At 41.8% G+C, this 21,340-nt stretch overlaps 1 protein-coding gene across 1 annotated transcript in view; it reads right to left on the bottom strand.

The window, feature by feature from the left end:
* LOC108287761 (cell cycle control protein 50C) overlaps positions 1-17,408 on the bottom strand; it is a 32,947-nt gene extending 15,539 nt beyond the window's left edge. The window contains exons 1-6 of the mRNA XM_037730585.1: positions 17,380-17,408; positions 16,164-16,380; positions 12,213-12,323; positions 8,212-8,313; positions 7,044-7,131; positions 6,474-6,614 (exon numbers count right to left, since the gene is read on the bottom strand). Coding sequence (XP_037586513.1) covers positions 6,474-6,614; positions 7,044-7,131; positions 8,212-8,313; positions 12,213-12,323; positions 16,164-16,355 — 634 coding nt within the window. The 5' untranslated portion in view covers positions 16,356-16,380; positions 17,380-17,408. The remainder of the gene's footprint in view (positions 1-6,473; positions 6,615-7,043; positions 7,132-8,211; positions 8,314-12,212; positions 12,324-16,163; positions 16,381-17,379) is intronic.
* Between the last annotated feature and the right edge of the window lie 3,932 nt (positions 17,409-21,340).

Genomic DNA, 21,340 nt, shown 5'->3' with positions numbered 1-21,340 from the left:
GAGACGGGGTTTCACCATGTTGACCAGGATGGTCTCGATCTCTTGACCTTGTGATCCACCCGCGTCGGCCTCCCAAAGTGCTGGGATTACAGGCTTGAGCCACCGCGCCCGGCTATCTTTTGACTTTTCTATGTATAAGATCATGTAATCTGCAAACAGATAATTTGACTACCTCCAATTTGAATGCCTTTTATTCCTTTCTCTTTCATAATTGCTCTGGTTAAGACTTCCAGTACTGTGTTGAATACCAGAAGTAAAAGTGGGCATCCCTCCTCTTTTTAAAAGTAAGTTACTTGCAGGGCTGTGCTCTATATGCTTGGTCCCTGAAGTTTCTTTAATGTAAAGGAAGATTTTGAAGAGCACTGATAATTAACGTGTAATAAAAGGAATTGGACCTGTAGGTGTCCCATTAAGTCCTGCTGTTTAAGAAATAACTTACATAACCCTTAGGAACTCTTACTTCAAGCTTTAAAAGCCAAGGAGCAAATAATTTTAGGAGACTGATAACAATGTCACCTAAATTTGAAGTACTAAAAAGAGATTAGTGTTCTCAATGGTGTGAAATCTATTTCTCCTACTTTCTCAAATATAATCCCAGGAATCTTGCTTATAAACAAAGCATTTCTGGGCCAGGAATACTTCCTCTAATATAGCAGTGCTTCACATCATATCGTGCTACAGTTTCCATCATTTTTAGAGGACGGACACACAAATGATAAATAATGATATAAAAATATTACAATCTACCACCTCAAAAAAAATTGTTTATGGAGTTCAGAGCTTGGAGATTCAAGTTTTTATTGCAGTTTTATTTTGAAAAGAATGCTACAATTTATGTGGATTTTATTTCTTATGTTTATATTAAAAGAAAAGCTAATACACTCTAAAAAAAAAAAGTGGACATTGTTGTCTTGTTTCAGTTCTTAAAGGCTTTCCACTGTTCCCCATTCAGTATGATGTTAGCTGTGAGTTTGTCATATATGGCCTTTATTATTTAAGATATGTTTGCTTTATGCCTATTTAATTGAGAGTTTTTATCTTGAAGCAATATTGAATTATATCAAATATTCTTTCTGTATCTGTTAGGATCATGCTATGGCTTTTGTCCTTCATTCTGTTATGTGATGTGTCATGTTTATTGATTTCCATATGCTGAACCACCCTTACATTCCTGGCATAAATCCCACTTAATCATGGTGTATTTTTTTTTTTTTTTTAATGTGCCACTGGAGCAGATGTGGTGGCTCACGCGTGTAATCCCAGCACTTTGGGAGGCCAAGGCGGGTAGATCCTGAGGTCAGGAGTTTGAGACCAGCCGGACTAAAATGGTGAACACCATCTCTATTAAAAATACAAAAGTTAGCCAGGCATGGCAGTGCACACCTGTAATCCCAGCTACTCGGGAGGCTGAGGCAGGAGAATCGCTTGAAACCAGGAGGTGGAGGTTGCAGTGAGCCGAGATCATGCCACTGCACTTCAGCCTAGTATTTTGTTGAAGATTTTTGCTTCCATGTTTATCAGGGATATTGGCCAATAGTTTTCTTTTTTTGTTGTTGTTGTGTCCTTGTCTGGTTTTGCTATCAGGGTAATAATGCTAATCTTGCAGAATTAGAGAGTTAGAGAGAGTTCCCTCCTCTTCAATTTTTTGGAATAGTTTGAGTAGGATTGGTATTACTTCTTGTTTATAAATTTGGTAGGATATTGCATTAAATCCATCCAATGCTGTCTTTTTCTTTGTTGGAAGATTTTCCTCAATCTTGCTTGATGTTGCTACTCATTATTTGTCTGCTCAGGTTTTCTGTATTTTCCCAATTCAAACTTAGTTCAAACTTGAATAAGTTTGAAACTTCATTGAAACTTAGTTCAAACAAAGTTGTATGTTTCTAGGAATTCATTTCCTCTACGTTTTCCAGTTTGTTAGCATAAAAGTTTGTTAGTTGTTTATAATAGTCTCAGATGAGCTTTTTTTTTTTTTTGGTGGTATCAGTTGTAATGTCTCCTTTTTCCTTTCTGATTTCGCTTATTTGGAGCATCTCTTCTTTTCTTCGTTAGTCAAGCTAGTAATTTATTAATTGTGTTTATTTCTTCCACACTACAAATCTCATTAAACTTTTAAAAACTGAAATTACGGCTAGGTGGGGTGGCTCATGCCTGTAATCCCAGCACTTTGGGAGGCCAAGGCGGGCAGATCATGAGGTCAGGAGTTTGAGACCAGCTGAACCAACATGGTGAAACCCTACCTCTACTAAAAATACAAAAATTAGCTGGGCATGGTGGCACATGCCTGTAATCCCAGCTACTCAGGAGGCTAAGGCAGGAGAATTGCTTGAACCCAGGAGGCAGAGGTTGCAGTGAACCAAGATCGCGCCATTGCACTCCAGCTGGGCCACACAGTGAGATTCCGTCTCAAAAAATAAAAAAACAAAACAAAACCCGAAATCATACCAAGTATCTTCCTGGACCACAGTGGGATAAAACTAGAAATAAATTCCAAGAGGAACTCTTGAAACTTTGCAAATACATGGAAATTAACATATTCCTGAACAAATTTATTTTTGATTGGGATCTGTTGCTGGAGAATTATTGTGTTACTCTGGAGGTATCATAATTCCTTGCTTTTTCATGTTTTCTGTGTCTTTCCATTGATACCTGTGCATCTGGTATAACAGTTAAGTCTTCCGATTTTTAAATTTTGCTTTTAGGGGAAAGATTTTTTTTTTTTTTAAAGATATGTCTGTGGTGTTGGTTAGGTAGGGCACTTTGGCTTTGGTTCTGGGTGCATGCAGTAGTGTAGTTTTGAAACCTCCTTTGCAAAATTATAACTGTAAGAGAAATCTGACATGGCTGACTCCATCTTGCTTCTAGCCTTACAGGTTTTGGGAGAAGTTTATGGTTTTAAGTGATAATAGTCCTTTCTCAAAATCAGACTGTTCCTATAAAACTAATGACAGGCTGCCAAGTAAGGAGGATGAGAGGGGCTTGGATTCTAAATAATTACCAGCCATTATTTGGAAGTCAGAAGATTTGCACGTTCCCCGTTACTTGCAGATAACATCACTATTGTAGAACCTGAGATTGGCCTTTTGAGATGTCTTTTCATGTTTTGTTTTGTTTTTTTTCTTTTTTGAGACGGAGTCTTGCTCTTTTGCCAGGTTGGAATGCAGTGGCATGATCTTGGCTCACTGCAACCTCTGTCTCCCAAATTCAAGCAATTCCCCTGTCTCAGCCTCCTGAGTAGCTAGGACTACCGGCACACGCCACCACACCAAGCTAATTTTTTGTATTTTAGTAGAGACGGGGTTTCACCATGGCCAGGATGGTCTCAATCTCCTGACCTCATGATCCGCCTGCCTCGGCCTCCCAAAGTGCTGGGATTACAGGCGTGAGCCACCACACCTGGCCTGTCTTTTCAGGTTTTTGCATTTCTGACACCTAGATGGCCGCACCTGGGCCCTCACCCAGGCACTGACTCAGCACAAGAGGACAGTTTGATTCTCTATGATTTGATCTCTGACCCAATCAATCGGCATGTCCCCTACCCTGCCTGCAGACCAGGAGGTTGCCCCCTTGCCCACCAAACTATCTTTGAAAAACCCCTAACCTTGGAGCCTTCATTGAGATCGATATGAGTAATAACTCCGTTTCCCGTGTGGTGTGGCCAGCCTCAAATCAATTTTGTTTATGCAAGGTCAGGAAGAACCCGCTGAGCAGTTGCAGTATCTGTAATTTCTTTGGCTATAAACAGCATCCATGGTGTCAGTGATTTCTTCTGTGGCTTAGAGTGTGATTGTTAGTGGAGACTGTGGTGAAGTTTTGATGGAGACCAGGGCACCAGGTAGGCCAGTTTTGGGGCCCCAGTGGTGGCAGCAGTGAAGTGAGCATGGCTGTCCTTGGACCCGAGGATGTACACTGTGACTGGTATTAGTAAGCCCAGGCAGGCTGCTTCTTGGGCCTCCAGATGGCTTGCTTGGGTGCCAGGAATGGCAGTGATGGGCCAGGTGGATTGATGGGTTCTCAAGTGTCTGGACAGTGAGACATGGTGTGGGCAATGGCAGGAGCAGTGGTGGAACAATTCTCTGGGACCCCAATGGTCCTCACTGGTGTTGGTGGTAGCTACCATGGGTTGGGCAAGCCAGTCACCAGACCTGCAGGTGGCATGTGTGGGTGGGTGCCAGCTGTGGTGGTAGCAACAGGTTGAGTGGGCCTAACCTTAGATGCTGGGAGGAGTGCTCATTTGCCCTGATGGTGGACTGGGCTGTGTGGTTCCCAGGTTCCTGGACGATGTGCCCAGGTATTGCAGGGGTAGGAGCCAGGCTGGGCAGTGCCCTCAGGCTCCCCAGTGGTGCATTCCGATGCTGACTATGGTGGGCCAGGGTGGAGCGATGCCAAGGCCGGAGGCAGAATGCTCACATTGGGCTGTAGCTTTCCTAGTGATGAAGGCAGAGTTGTTTTTCTTCGTCCTCCAGACGTTTGAAAACACATGGCTGCCCCTCTGCTGGGGGAAGATGGCTACCTATGGCTCCTGTTGCTGCCCAAGATGCAATCTGGTATGTGCTGGGCTCTCAAAATGGTGCTGTGCTGCAGCTGCTTAGGACTTCGGAGTTGGTGTGACCCACCATGAGTTCTCTTTCTGGGGTAATGCCTTCATGTGGTTTCCAGGGAGCTCCCTGTGTTAGTCTCATGGCCCATGAGGGTCAAGGGGCTCTCCCATGGCTAGGACTGTAGGAGTCAGCAGTGGGAATATGAACTGCTGGGGATCTCTTACACTCTTTTCCCTCACTAAGGCCCTCCCCAGACTTTCAGCTGATCCCAGCAAAACAGGTAGCCTTGCTTCCCCTCCTTCCTTGTTTTTGGTGCATCTGCTAGAGCAGGTAGGTAGGTAGGCAAGAGCAGGGCAGGAGAGGCACCCCACCAGGAATGTCCGGCGACCATCAGGGGATAGTCAGGTGGTTGTTAAATCGTCTCTGTAAAATAATAATTGGTTGCAGCTGGCACCAGCAAACAGCAATCTCCCAATAGGAAACACCTAGAGCTGGTGATCATCAGCTTCCCAGTAAAACCTCAGGAGTTGGGCGAGCGGGCTCAAGCTTGTGCACTAAGAAGCAAAATGGAGACGTTTAACTGGTATATGACCTTCCTCTAGGAACACTTGACTGGTAAGGAAAAAGAGGCCTTAAATGAGCATGTGCACAACTTTAGTAACATGTGCGTGTGGCCCCCCAAGTGCTGCCAGGCCACTGTGCATGCGGACAGCCCACCCCAAGGGAAAATCAAGGGAGGAGAGATGCAGACTCCAGAACCAGGCCCATGCATAAATCCCAAGTCCAAGGCTGAATGGGGCACTTGGATCTCTCAGGTAGTGCGCTTGGCCCTTTTCCAGGTGTACTTTCTTTCATTCCTGCACTACAACTTTTGAATAAATTTTCACTCCTGCTCTAAAATCTGCCTCCTCAGTCTCTCCCTCTGCCTGTGCCCCTCAGCTAAATTCTTCCCTCTAAGGAGGCAACAATCAAGTTGCTGCAGACTCCCATGGATTCGCCACTGCCAACACCTCCCGTGACTTCTCTGTTGATTCTAGTGTTCTCATGAATTCCAGGAGTGATTACCTACCCACTCTCTGTGGTTCCTGTCTGTGGAAGAGGCAAGTACCAGATACATCGTCAGCCATCTTGAAAACCCTCCTGGACTTACACTCTGCTTATGTCATCTTTTAATGTTTAGATAATAACTGGAGTAGTTTTTTAATAAGTTGATTTAATGTACATGCTATTTTAATTTTTGAAAATGATTTTTTGGTTTTTCTTTTTCTTTCTTTTTTTTTTTTTTTTGAGACAGAGTCTCACTCTGTCAGTCAGGCTGGAGTAGAGTGGCACAGTCTTGGCTCACTTCAACCTCCACCTCTCAGGTTCAAGCGATTGTCCAGCCTCATCTTCCCAAGTAACTGGGACTACAGGCACGTACCACCACACCCATCTAATTTTTTGTATTTTTAGTAGAGACAGAGTTTCACCATGTTGACCAGGCAGGTCTCAAACGCCTGACCTGAAGTGTTCTGCATGTCTTGGCCTCCCAAGAAAATGGTTTTTAATTGGATTATTTTATAAGTCCATCAATATGATGTTAATTTATTGAATGATAAATAAAAATTTTAAGTAAGTATACAGCTCTTCAAGTGCCCCCTTTTACTCTCTAACGGGTACCAGTTTGGACATCAAATTACATGTTCATCCTTATTATAGCTGAAACAATAAGATTCTTAAGCTACTGTCTGTTCCCTAATGTCAACTGGAAGAAACCAGGGCACCAAGCAATTCATGTTTTTGATAGGTATGCACTGGAGATGTTCATGACACGGAGAGTTAGAGGAGAAAGGAATCAACAAGGAGATAAACGACTCGTAAACATTTCCCTATATGTACAAAACAAAGTTTTTATAAATAAATAAGTATATTGAGCTACTGTATGGATCTTACCTCTAAATTCATCAGCAAGATTCTTGAAACTTGGATTCTGAAATTTGATATACTTATCTGTCCACCATGTAAGTCCAGTCTTTAGCATTGGCACTTTGATTTGTACAGAGGAATTAATGTTGTATGAAAGAATGATGGTGTCTATAAGGAAATTAAAAATTGTGTTAGAGATGCAGTCTAGCAATTTTGCCACCCTTTGAAACGTAGAACCAGACACAGCTGACAAGTGAATCAGGGATTTTGCAGACTCTCAACATGCCTACATGCCATGGATGCTGGAATCACAAGACTATTCTTTTTCCTGCCAAAGTTGAGCCAGTTATTGAAAAATACCCTTAAGCTCCATTTAACTCATGTTTCCTGACTATTCCTTCAGATTTCTGGCAAGAGAGAAATTATTTGCAAATGACATACTGTAAGTCAGTGCTCTGGCTCAGCCCAGATGATGTTTACAGAATTAAAACTAAACAAAACAAAAAACTGCCACTTAGCTTCAGAAATAAATTTCTGGACACTTAGCTTGTTACACACTCATCAAAGGGTACACCATGGAGATAGGAAGTCACCTACCATTGAACATGCTGTTGGCAATAGCACCACAAGGAACAATGGGGGTCTTATTGTTGGATGTTTTAAATGGGGAGCAGTCCTCAACAGCCTGGATGCAGGAGGATATAACAATGAGAAATGCTTTTGGTAAACGGTTAGAATGTTAAAAGTGAGATCACTGGCAATGTCAATCACCCCCCAACCCCACCCCAATGACTTATTGGCAGTGACTAAGATTAAAGACCGCTGCCTGGTTTTCCTAGGTTTCTGATTTACTTAGACTGAAAAACTTTTGTGTCTTGGTGATGTGTATGAGTGTGGGTATGAGTCTCTGTGTTTTTTCCTCATTAATAATATATAGCATACCAAAAATGTCTGCAAGAAAGAACCTTACCTTATTGGCTGTGCTATGTATCATGCTAAACCTATAATGAAATACATTTTTAAAACCTCTTTTTATTGACATGTAACTTATTTTATTTTAGCGGTTTAAAAAAGCAACCACTTATTTTTCACCATCTAATGGGGTTGTTGGAGGTGGGGGGCACTTTGTTCCACACAGTCACTCAGGGCCTCGGCAATATTGAAGTATAACTTACATTCAGAAAAGTACAAAAATCATGAGTCTACAAGTAGATGATTTATCACAGGGAATCAATCCATCCACACAACTACCAAATACATTTTAAAAAGAAGGGTTGCTAAAAATCACTTGTATTAACAATGTCACTATGGAAAAAGTTTCATTCTAGCTTATCTTGCTAGCACGCTGAGTGTCATCCACCAACATATAATCATAGGTTTGAAAAGGTATTCGATTAAAGCAAAAGGCTTTTACTCAGTCGAATAGAGCCGACTTTCCTTAAGTAGGCTGGATCAAAGGCACCCATGACAGGAAGGACAATGGTAGTTAGACTCAGCCAGGCTGAGACTAATTACTCAAGGTTGCTATCAGAATGGTGCATGAAAGGATAATCATCACTGCTCTAAAGAGGGAAAGTGCTACTTTTCAATAACAGTTATCCTGAATACCCAGCCCCTTCGATTTACACACGAATGAAATCAGCATTTCTGTTTTGTAAACACTTAGCTTTTGAGTTTATTTTCCACCTCCTCTTTTAGACTGAAAAATCCACTTGGTTTAAAAAAAAAAAAAGGGGGGACTATACCAAATTAAATCAAGCCTTACTTTCACATCTTTGCCCACCAGTTGTCTATTACTTCTGGATCGAATGTATCGATACAGGTTCTGATGGAAGCCTTGCAATTTGTAGTACATATAAACATTACCCTGTGTGGGAGAAAAACAAGAAGTGAGAGGAGAGTAAGGAAAATTAACTGGAATATTGACAAACATAAACAACATTTTTTTTTTTTTTTTTGGAGACAGAGTCTTGTTCTGTCACCCAGGCTGGAGTGCAGTGGCATCATCTTGGCTCACTGCGACCTTTGCCTCCCGGGTTCAAGTGATTCTCCCGCCTCAGCCTCCAGAGTACCTGGGACTTCAGGCATGTGCCACCACGCCCAGCTAATTTTTGTATATTTAATAGAGACGGGGTTTCACCATGTTGGCAAGGATGATCTCAATCTCTTGACCTCGTGATCTGCCCACCTTGGCCTCCCAAAGTGCTGGGATTACAGGCATAAGCCACTGTGCCTGGCCTAATATACAGGAAATTTTAAAATAAAAGCACAAAAAAATTGATAGGAGCTGAAAGTCTATTTATGGGAAATAGAAACCCAATAAATGGTTGAAAAAAAAAAAAATCAATGTTGGGGCTGGGCACAGTGGCTCATGCCTATAATCCCAGTGCTTTGGGAGGCCAAGGCAGGAGAATCACTGGAGGCCAGGAGTTCGAGACCAGGCTGGGCAATGTAGCAAAACCCTGTCTCTACAAAAAAAGAAAAAAAAATTAGGCTGGTGTGGCATGCGCCTATAGTTCCAGCTACTCCAGAGGCTGACGAGAAGATCCTTTGAGCCCAAAAGTTCAAAGTCACTGAGCTATGATTGTGCTATTGCACTCTAGCCTGGGTGACAGAGTGCTATCCTGTCTCAAAAAAGAAAAAAAAATTAACATTGGGAAATCCTGGTTTATACAGAATTGTTGGAATAACTAAATAACTATTTTTGCATGTTTTTGTAAGGGCTGCTGCATTCTTGCCTTGAAAAATTTTTATAATCAAGCATATTTTCAATACATAAAATTTGGTTTTATAAGTATCGTCATTTCCCAGAAATATGAGGAAAAATGCTTTGCCTAGAGGTTGTGGTTGACACCAGAAATCACGTGATTTTACAGCAAATCCATGAAATAGAATTAAAAATTCAAGCCATTGAGCATATTTAGGTGCATGTGCACACTGGGCACGTGAAAGGCCTGAGACTAGAAGCTCCTTACAGTCCCACTCTAGGAATTTTTGTTTTTTTAATCTCTAGGACCTAACACAGTACCTGACACATAATACTTGCTTAAGAATTGGCGAACTATTTGTTGTAGAGAAAAAGGTGGAATGGTTCACTGATCCAAAAGAAAGAACGTGATTTTCACCCTAGCAATAAGTAGCCTTGTTGTCATGCGAGATATGCCTTTCTATATGCCGCCATGTAAGTAAGGCTCCCCAGCCACAACCTAGCATCATGGTTGCACCTTTATGGTAATATATTAAGGCCCTGGAAATTCTCCAGGCCTGCTTGATACAGATTTTACTAATAGCTCATACGGAAATATCCATATGGATTTAACTAACATATTCATAGATTTTCCTACCAGCACATATAGAAATGTCCAATGTAGCTGTTTAATATACTCCACACCTCTGAAATAATGAAGACCTGCATCCAAAAATATAAAAGCCTAACTTTTATTAAGTGCTTCCCATGGGTTAAGTGCTATATTCAGTGCTAAAAGTACATAAGCATTCCAAGTCCCTGAGTCCATTGATTCCTTTACCCTGTGCAAAAAACAGCATGTTGGAAAGGGAGTTGGCCTTATTTCTTAAGGACCTTAAAGAGCATCCTCTTTGAGATGGGTATGGAAAATGGGAGGCGGTATCCATGGTAAACAGGGAAGGAAAGTTGTGGTAAATGTGGCCAGCTTTAGAATGCAAGAAAGGCTGAAGAGCTAAGTCACTTGTAAGAGAGTAATTTCTGGAACACTGAAAAAGGGAGATGCTGGGCCACGATGAAGAAGCAGGCTGCATCATAGTCAACAGGGAGCGTTGGCAGGAAGGCAAGCAAGCCAGGCTTAGTGGAAGAACCCATTACATTTCCTCACCCAAAGCAGGAAACTCTCTTGTTGACCCATGACTACAGAAAATATGAAATCCACAGAATGGAATTTACCATACATTTTCTTGGAAGGAAGCTAAGAAGGGAATTCTACTTAATTAGAGTTATATGTTCACATAAATGACAAAATAAACAGGCAAAGAACATTCAGCACACTAGGGTCTGGGGTGTTTCAATGACCTCTTTTCAATAATTCTTTGTCTAAGATTTAGCTGAATAAGATCTCCAAGATCACCATCTTTTTGATGACTCCTGGAGGCACAATTTACTTTATGGTATTTCTTTTCTTTAAATTCAGTGGCACTTTGTGCAGGATTTCTTTGCTTATTTTGAGATGGAGTCTTGTGTGGATTCATTGCCATGGTTCGCCGCATGTCATGTATGGTAACTGCTGAGCTGAAGGCCCTGTGATGCCTCTGAGTAGTTTAGTGGGGTTTTTACGAGAAGGCTCTGCCTGAAGGGAATGGTCAGCAGCTGGTAACACTTCATTTGCTGTTTTAGTTTTGAAGGACACTGACAGATGGGAACTGAAGTCCTTTTGGATGTTTTTTTTTTCAAAAACTTTAGCATTCTGAGCCCTCAAGACGAAAGGAGAGAGGAGAGAAGGAAGGAAGGAAGGAGGGTAGTAAGAGAGGAGGAAGCGAGTGAGGGAGGAAGGGCTAAGACTGCCATACTTTCTCAAAGTTTCAGCAAGGCTGACAGGAAGTCCCCAAAGGCACCCATCAGAGGAGTCCCCTCTGCCAGGAAAGAACCTACCTCGATGTCCCTACTGTGCCGTGGAAGTATGGCCTTGGTGCAAACACACGGTGATTTCAGAGCACACAGCTGGGGATATCCCTCAATGACACTCCCTGCAGCAGATCTGAGAGGAGCCTTTTCATGGTCTCCACAGTCTGTCTTGTTAGTCAAGACTTAATCAAATGACAATTTTGATTTCCTTCAACTCCTCAAATGTACTTTAAGGTCCTATTCTGTTTCTGGATTCTGCACCTTTCCCCCCTGCAGCACCCTCCACACCGAGCTGGTCCCCCATCGTTCCCCTTCATAAGTGACGCTACAGGGAGGCCTTCTCTTGAGCTGCCCACTGAGCACTCTACGTCAAGGCCCTGCTTCCATCTCAACTCAGCTTGTTCCAAACCAGACTTACCATCTCCTGGAAAGTATTCCTCACTTCTCTCCTTCCCTCTCTCCTTCCTTCTCCCCTCCCTTCTCTTTTCTAAAGTCAGAGCTCTCCCAACCTCCTCCTGCTCCCTCCCCATTTTCCGTCAGAGGCTTCCCCAGTAAAATTCTTGGATGTCTTACCCTGTCTTGGTAGCTGCTTCTCAGAGGACGTGACTAACATGAGACCTAAATCAGCACGCGAGTGGGGACTTCTCTTAATATTTCTTTGGCATTTCTCACAATGCCTGACAGCCAGGCTGTCTGGTTTGCAGTTAGGCAGTTGCACACGTGGAATGACTTGGGGAGACCCAAGGATGGCTTCCTCAAGTGTGTGAACCCTGACACCGACCTACTGTGTGACCTTAGCCAAGTCACTTCACCTCTAGCCCATTAATTTTCTCACTATAAAATGAGTGGTTAAATTCAATGTCAATTCACACATAGTCCCTGTGCTGACATTTAGAGTAAAATGGGTTTGATGGATAAGATTTATGTTACAAAGTTGGATAGGTAAAGAATCTTGCAACTTAGAAACAAAGAAACAAAGGAGGAGAATAATACTCAAAAAGGAGGGAGGAGATACAAACTCAGCAATCTTTCGGATTCACCACCACCATCCTGCTTTATTTTTTATATTTTCAGTTTTGGAAAGCATTTGATGGAAAATGTGCACTTACTGCCAGTGTTACATAGGAGTAGATCAGCGTAAAGTCAACTGAAGTTTCTTGAGTTTCACTCACCATCATTTTTTCTGAGAGGTAAAAGGGAATAGAACAGGTGCATTCTTTGTCAAAATTAGAGGCAGTTTCCCGCAGTTTGGCACAATTTGCACATGTTCTTGTGTAATTAATCTGTCAGGCAAGGAATAAAACCAGTGATTAATTAACAAGTTCCATGGGTACATATCTTAACATTCAAACCTGGAGTCTACCCGAGTGTCTGCCTGTCTGGGTCAGGGGCATGGAGTCTGGGACCGAATGGGGTAGCCCGCTGTGCAGGGCCAGTGTTTCTGGAGATGTTCAGGAGGCGTGGGCCTTCTTACAGTCTCATCTGGGGACTTGGCAGCATTTTGCTACTGGCCCAGCATTCAGTGTTTCTGTTGCATATTTATATAACCTGTTGTGATGAAGCTTTACCCCAGATCATAAAGAGGTGTCAGTTGCTAGGAAGGCATTAGTCAATGACTCATGAGAACTAGGCTTACAGCCTGGGTCTAATCAACTTTATGGGGAAATCACTTCACTGTTTTTCCATTCTATTGTATGGAAAATATTTATACTAGCAAATTATTCTACATGGCATCCAGAGGAAGTTATTAAAAGTGACCAAACAGAAAAAGAAGTGTTTCCAAAATGTTAGATTATTGACATGTGTCAAATTATTCTGGTTCTAAAATGCTGTTCCATTCTGTTTTATAAACGTAAAATGCTGTGAAAAATGGTTTAATGGACTCCTTAAAAAGGATAAAAAGAAGGATAGTATGTCCCAATTGGGTGGCTCCTGTGAGCTCTGGCTGAGGCACTGAGTTCTGTGAAGATGCAGCTAGAAGGGTAAGGGAGAGAGACTTGGGCAGGTGGGCTCAGGGCTGTACTGCTGCCTTTATCTGCAAGAATGCTCATCTCAGGGGCCCTTGGGCTGTCATGGGTGCTGCTGCGGGCTGCTTCTGCCTTGCCCTCACTGTGTTGAGGAGTGATTAGATGATTATGGGGGTGCAGAGGAGCAGGGAGGCAAGAGGGTGGCTTTCTCCTTGGTATGGTGCTAGCAGAAGTTAGGATTCTTTGGGAGAGAGGACTAACAAGGAAGACAGAAGGAACTTTGCATCCTTGTAAAGCTTGTAAGGGTTTTGAAGCCCAAACGTGAAGTGTGAACACTGAATTGAAGTTTAGTGAAAATGCTATACTTCATTGTACTTAGATGCCTATATTCAGTTAAATCATTCTTAAAATACACAGCAAGGCTTGGACTATTATTTTGAAAATATTTACATCCTTTCTGTTTGTAGACTACATTTCAGTTTATAAAAAGCACTAAAGAACAGGGCTGTATCCTTATGGAAAGACAACATACTGAGTGGTGTCTGAAGAAACGGGGGTTCTAGTTCAGCCAGCCTCCAACCTCGGGTTAAGTGCTTAACCTCTAGGGCCCGCATTTTGCCCATCAGCATCATTTCATGTAGCAATTCATTGATCTGTGAGGTCACTGTAGTAGTATACACGCTACTTCGTGAATTCAAGAAAATATTTCATGATCAAATAATTTTTGAGTAGTTGGTATCTATGGTGCTTTGTTGCCTAAAAATTATCCCTGATCTATTGTCTGTGTAATGACAGTTTGCTGCTTGAGTGGATTGGTATGTCAATAGCTATGAGATGGAGCCTAGATCACCGTTGGCTCCTCATAGAATTTTGGAGAGGCAGAAATTATTCTTGTTTAAAGTGAACTGCAGAGAGACCACTTCCTTGTGCCCCAGGGCTGAGTGAGAAGAGGAAAGGCTAACTCGGAAGTCTTTTCTATGCTATCTGTACCTGATCACATGAATGGTATGCGATCACATACCTGGTGATGGCATGAGGTCACCTTCTCATGCATGGCTGCCTCTTAATGAAGGCTGCACTCCACAATGGGTGGATGGGGGGCAGGGTAACAAGGGAGGAAGTAAGAGTGACACAGGAAGGGAGGAAGAGCCAGAAGGAAAGAGATTGGTGAGGAAGAGAGTAGAAAAGTAAATTGCATGAACTCTGTGGAAATGGACATCAACCTTGTAAGCCCATTCCTTTGCTATCCCTTTCAGCAAGGCAGGGTTCATCTCCTCCTGCCATTTTGCCTCTGCCACATGGTGGAGCCTGGTGGGAGTTTACACATAACACTGGAGGGCTTGCTGTCGTTTAATTCCCAGGGAGATAAGCTGCTGGGAGCTGGAGGAAAAAATGTAAGCAGAGAGGCAACAGAGCAGTGTGCCTTGGGGGGAGCAGAGCCTGAAAAGGCATTTTTCTCTCTGCCTGCACTGTCTGCCCTAGCCCATTCTTTCAGTAAGTGTGTACCTATCATGTACCGGGCAGTGGGCAAGGAAGGGGGTGGCGACACAGTGAACAGCCAGCCAAGGGTAAGCTCTCTGCTCTCACCACATACTATTTTACCTACTCTCTCCTTAGCTCATTGAGGGCACGAATTCACTCTTCCTCATCTTACTTATCTGCCCAGTCAACAGAACCCTTTGGCACCTTCAGACACTCATAACTTTTGTTTTATTTTGAGATGAAGTCTTGCTTTGTCACCCAGGCAGGAGTGCAGTGGCGTGATCTCGGCTCATTGCAACCTCTGCCTCTCAGGTTCAAGCAATTCTACTGCCTCAGCCTCCTGAGCAGCTGGGATTACAGGCATATACCACCATGCCCGGCTCATATTTGTATTTTTAGTAGAGATGGGGTTTCGCCAGGTGGGCCAGGCTGGTCTCGAACTCCTGACCTCCGGTGATCCAACTGCCTTAGCCTCCCAAAATGCTGGTATTACAGTCATGAGGCACCACGCCCAGTAACACTCAAATTTTAAACCAATGTTGATAGACTTGGTCTTCCTCTTAATTTTGCTAGTAGCCATGTGAGGAGTGGGAATACATCAGCTTTCTACAGTTACTTCTTTCAGAATGGAGCTCACATGGTCTGGGATGTCCAGATATCTGCTCAGAGTTGATATGGATGAAACATATACTTAATTCATTAGACTGAATATGGGCATGGCCAATCAAGCCTTAGACCAGCTCTTGTCTTCCCTCTCTAGACCAGCTTTGGCGATTTTCATTCTCCAACAGCTTGTTCATCAAGTAGGCAAAAGGTTTGTGCCTGAGAGGTCTGCCCTTTGCATCAGCTTTTCTCACTCTGAGTAGAACTTTGTTTTGCTAAATATCCTTAAGATGCCAGAAAGACTTAGGCTCTCGTCTTTCCCGGATCTCAGATGGATTTCATTTGCAAAGGGAAAGACACAAGGCTTCAACGTGGGGCCATATTGAAGATCTGTGTCTTGGACACTTTGCTCTTTTTATCAGTATGACCCATGGTTCTCTGGCAGTCATGTGGCCTTGACTCTCCTTCTGCCTCTATTAGCCACTTGCTGTCTTCTCTGCCAGCATAAAACAAAGTGTTGGCTGGGCGGGGTGGCTCATGCCTGTAATCCCAGCACTTTGGGAGGCCGAGGTGGGCGGATCAGGAGGTCAAGGGCTCAAGACCAGCCTGGTCAATATGGTAAAACCCTGTCTCTACTAAAAATACAAAAAAATGAGTCAGGTATGGTGGCAGGAGCCTGTAGTCCCAGCTACTTAGGGAGGTTGAGGCAGGAGAATTGCTTGAATCTGGGAGGCAGAGGTTGCAGTGAGCCGAGAGTGTACCACTGCACTCCAGCCTGGGTGACAGAGGAAGACTCCATCTTGGGTAGGGGGTGGGGGGTGTGGGGAAGAAAGCTTCTAACTTTGTGTCTGAGCTGACTGGCATGAGAGTAACTGTCCTCAAGAGGGAGTCGGGATGAATGAAGTCACTCTACAAGGGCTCTGTCATCATCTGTGAAAGCTAGCTGAAAGAGGGATGTTCCTGTCTTATCTAGCTCCTCTTGAGGGCTGTGTTCTCAAATGACCATTCTCACTTATGCTGCCAAAGCTGAAAATTCTCAGGAACTGCATTAAAACGTAAGATAGGACAAACCTCTATCGCCTGAGTGCTCCTTGCAGACACTATGAGGATGCTGCCCATACAAAGGCAGAATGTTGCCATTGTGAAAAAGACAGAGAGGACTCTCGTGGCCGTGAAACATAGCCGGTGGGCAGGCAACTTCTGCTGCTTCAGGGCAGAGTTGTCTGGCAGTCTGGACAGGCAATGCTGTGACGTCTCCTCCATTTTCGTCCTGCAGGTGACTCAGATACTTTTGGGACATTTAGAACATAAAAATCAGTAAGAACTCATAGTAATAACCACATATCGGTAATGTGAAATGAATTATGTGAGCCCTCCCTTTGAAGTTGCAAAGTCCTTCTGCTTCCCGGATTATTCCTTAACCAGATCTGATATTTAGCAGGAGCTCAGCTCTCTCCACTCAGCCATTACTGAGTATAACTGACTTAGGCTCAAAAAGGTTGTGCTAAATGTCATGCCTAGGAGGGATAGTCCCCGGCCAGCTCTATGGAAACCAACGTCTGGTGACACTAGGAAGCAATCACGATGGGCTATTTCTGGGATTTGGTGAGTAATTCAAGGCAAGCCCTTTCTGAAAGGGGGAAATGGATTTATCTTAGGAACTTGCCTAAATCCTTGGAGATTAATACAAAAAAATAAAAGTTAGGACTGTCAGCTTTTTTCCAACTGTGGCTGTCCTTAACATGAGTATAAACTACATTGGAAACATGCTCTCAGATCGTAGCTAACTCTGCTGTTTGTGATAATGAGGAAGAGATCAGTACAGGGAATTGCAGAACACAGACGTCTCTTCTCAGCAGCTTCCAATGTTTTCTTCATCCATAAGAAAGACTCTAGTAGAAAATGTAGATTACAAACATCTCCTTCTAACCTCTCTAAGTGCATGCTTTAGAGTAGCCTAAATGAGGCAAGAGAAAGGAAGAGGAAGATAATGAGATATTCAACACTGAAGTACAGTATTAATTCTGGTTTTGGGTTTTTTCCCTTGTTAGAAATCCACTAACATTATTTTCCTTAGGCCATTAATAATTAATAATTACTTCTTTTAAAACTGGCATTTAGGATTTAGAATTAGAGTTAAGACATTAGGCAGCATATGAGTTTTGAATTTTCCTTTGTAATTTACATGAGACAGAAGCGATCCTGGACTATTTTTGTATCAAAGAAAGTAATGACTTTGGCAAATGTACCTAGTTTGAAAGAATACAAAATTAATGCAAATGCTTACACTAGGAAGTTTCCAATTCAGAGTTAAAGATTCCCACTTGCAAACTGTAAAAAAAGCAAAATACCAATGGGAAATTTTCAGCATGCCATTTGAATCTGGTTTGGAGCCGGCAAGCTAGTACGATTGTTGGTGTCAGACACCCTTGTGTGAGAAGATGGCAGTGAACACTTCTAGGTAACATCTACATTTCTTTTACTAAATAAACACGATCACACCCCAAAAACCAAGAGTTTAAAAGGCAGTAAAAGGCTATGAGATTAGATTATATGAACAGGGTTAACCTACGCAATATTGGGGTATGTTTGTGATTCAAATACTTGTTCCAACATTGGCTTGGATGGGATTATATGACATAGATAATGATTAGCAACAGGGTAATGATAGCCAAAAACCAATGAGAATCGTATTCTGTAGACTCTTTCTGAAACAATAAAACCAACTGACCCAAATCCCAGACTAAAAGGAGCTTCACGGGTAATGTATTACTCAGGGGTCACCAGAGAAAGAGAACCAATAGGAGATTATATGACTATGTATGTATATTACTAGGAATTGACTTACAGGATTATGGAAGCTGAAAGTCCAAAATCTGCAGAGCCGATGTCCCGATTCACATCTGAAGGCCAACAGGCTGCGGTAGATCCAGGAAGACCCAGTGTTTCAGTTAGAAGGCAGGCAGGCAGAATTCTCTTGGGGGGTTGGGCAATCAGTCTTTTGTTCTATGCAGTCCTTCAACTGGCAGGACAAGGCCCTCTCACCTTAGGAAGGGCAATTCTCTTTGCTCAGGTCTACCAATATAAATGTTAATCTCATCCAAATATACCATCACAGAACACCCAGAATAATGTTTAATCAACTGTCTGGGTGTCCTATGGTCTAGCTAAGTTGCCACATTAAAACTAGCCATCACAGATAGTAAGGACGAACATTTCTGGGACAATATTCTTGAGAGACAGCTAGATATACATTCTCAGGTACTTATATGTTAATCTATTTCTCTCTTCTAAATAAATCTACACTAAATGTGCAAATATACCTCATATGTGTTGCCTTTCAATATTTCCAGAACGGGGTTCTTTTTCGCAGCACTACTGACATTTTGGACCAGATATTTATTTGTTGTGAATGCTGTCCTGTAAGGTTGTAAAATGTTTACTTGCATCCCTGGCCTCTATTGCCCATGTTTGAGAATCACTGTTCTAAATTAATACCAATACAACAGTTTGTTAACACCTGTTGTATTGTGGTATCACTAGAAATTTCAAATCTGGGTGCAGTAGTTCATGCCTGTAATCCCAGCTGTTTGGGAGGCTGAGGTGGGAGGATCACCTGAGCCCAGGAGTCTGAGGCTGTAGTGAGCTATGATGGTGCCACTGTACTCCAGCCTGAGAGACAGAGCAAGATCCTGTCTCTAAAAAAAAAAAAAAAAAGGAAAGAAAAAAAGGAAACAAGAAAAATTTCAAAGTGATTTTCAAAAAGTTCTTGTCTTCATTTTTCTTTAACCACTATAGATAGTATTCTCAAGCATTAGCAGACATTTTGTATATTTGGGGTTGCCTTATATTTCATTGTCTTTCCTATTAACTGCTGGGATGGAAATATATGTTAAATATATATACATTATATGAATATACTCATGTAATATTCATGATAGTCTCATTTTTTGGTTTTGGTAAATTAATGACAGCTTGGCAGATTGGTCTGAATTCTGACAGCACAGACCGTGATGTCTTAATTTGCAAATCTCTCCTCTGATACAATAATACTTGATGGCTTTTTTTTTCCCCCAAATTAATCTAAGACATGTCACTTGACAGGAAGTTAAATACCTCTATTGAGAAGGTATGTGCTCCATTTTCTTTCTTACCGCTTGGCAAGAGTATCTCACTTATTAGGGTTAAAGGGATGAAAATGATAGGGTTAAATTTAGCAATAGCTTAAACATTTATTCTGTGGCAGGTTTTTTGTGTTTTTTTTTTTCTTTTAACTTATTTGGCTCTAATGGGAATCCTGGAGAATGAAACCTACTCATCTTTCCTCTGAGTCCCTGTGTGTGGCTCTCAGCCCACAGAGGTGCAAGGTGCATCAGTAACAAGTTGCTGGTGTGCAGGTGTGTGTGATTTCCTGGATGTTGACATGCTGGCCTGTTAGGCTCATTTACAATTTCACAAAATTGGAATGTAGAATTTTATATATCAGTGATGGCATCTGTTTGCTTTCTATGTCTGGTTTGCTGTATATGCTTGAGTCTCCAGATAAGTTGGTATCTTGAAGAGATTATGGGAGACCTGGGTCTGACTTCTGGTTCCGCTACTAAAACCAGTGTATGTCCCTTCTCAGATTTAGTTTCATTGTCTATACAATGTGACTAGTAATACTTTTCCTTTGGGACTCTTTCAATGATTAAACATGACCGCTTATATATAAATGTAAGTTTATATATGTAAACACAGTGCTTGGCACAGAGTGGGTAACCAATCAACATTATTTAAAAGAGTAAAAAAAGTAAGTGAATTTGAGCCACAAAATAAAAAACAATACTATTACCTTATAACTCATAGAATAAGTATCGAGTCCATATTGATGTAAATAAATAATTGAACAAGTAAATGGGAAAAATGGATAATTCTTTCGTAAAGAAGAATTCTGTAATAAATGTAGCACATGTTGAAAGAATGAGAAAAATAGAAAAACCATTACTATAATGGCTGTCACAGGCAGGAACTACCAATGTTTGCTAGAATTAGCAGGCAAAAGTTTGAGGAAAACCAGATATTTGTATTGCCTCAAACTATTGCCCCCAAAATAGATATTAATTACAAAGGGAAAATAGTAACTTTATAGTGGAAAAAACTAGCAGATACCACCTTAGCCAGGTGATCAAGGCTGACTTCACTGATAATAAAACTTATTAACAGTATGTACCCCTGATATAATAAATCCGGAAGGACATATTCGTTTCTGTGGTATTCTGGTCAAATCATGAGAACATTATAGACAAATCCAAATTGAAGGACATCCTGCAAAATACACAGTGGATACTCTTCAAAAGTGTGAATGAAGATCTTGAAAGACAGGAAATACTGAGAAACTGTCACTGGTCTGAGGAAACCAAAAAGACACAAGTAAGTAAGTGCAGTGTGGGATCCTGCAATGGATGCTGGAATAGAACAAGGACATCAGTGGAAAAACTGGCAAAATCTGAATTAAGTCTGTAATTATACTGTTACCAGTGTTGACTTGTTAGTTCTGATAACTCTATTATGGTTACACAAAAAGTTAACACTGGGGAAACTCAGGGAAGGGGATATGGGAATTCTCTATTCTATTTTTGTAACTTTTCTATTAAATCTGAAGTTTCCTTTCTTATTTCGTTGAACAGTGGCTTGTAGTTCTCCTTGAAGAGGTCCTTTACGTTCCTTGTTAGTTGTATTCCTAGGTATTTTATTCTCTTTGTGGCAATTGTGAACAGAAGTTTGTTCTTGATTTGGCTTTCTTTAAGTCTGTTATTGGTGTATAGGAATGCATGTGATTTTTGCACATTGATTTTGTATCCTGAGACTTTGCTGAACTTGCTTATCAGTTTCAGGAGATTTGGGGCTGAGACGATGGGGTCTTCTAGATATACAATCATGTCGTCTGCAAATAGAGACAATTTGACTTCCTCCTTTCCTATTTAAATGTCCTTTATTTTTTTTCTTGCCTGATTGCTCTGGCTAGAACTTCTAATACTATACTGAATAGCAGTGGTGAGAGAGGGCAGAATCAATGTCGTGAAAATGGCCATACTGCTCAAAGTAATTTACAGATTCAATGCTATCCCCTTCAAGCTACCAATGACCTTCTTCACAGAACTGGAAAAAACCACCTTAAACTTCATATGGATCCAAAAGAGAGCCTGCATAGCCAAGTCAATTCTAAGCAAAAAGAACAAAGCGGGAGGCATCACACTACTGGACTT

The sequence above is a fragment of the Cebus imitator genome, unplaced genomic scaffold, assembly GCF_001604975.1.
Source record: "Cebus imitator isolate Cc_AM_T3 unplaced genomic scaffold, Cebus_imitator-1.0 Scaffold354, whole genome shotgun sequence".
NCBI classification, from domain to species: domain Eukaryota; kingdom Metazoa; phylum Chordata; class Mammalia; order Primates; family Cebidae; genus Cebus; species Cebus imitator.
The sequence above is the reverse complement of the archived record's forward strand: the minus strand, read 5'-3'. Positions and strand labels throughout refer to the sequence as shown.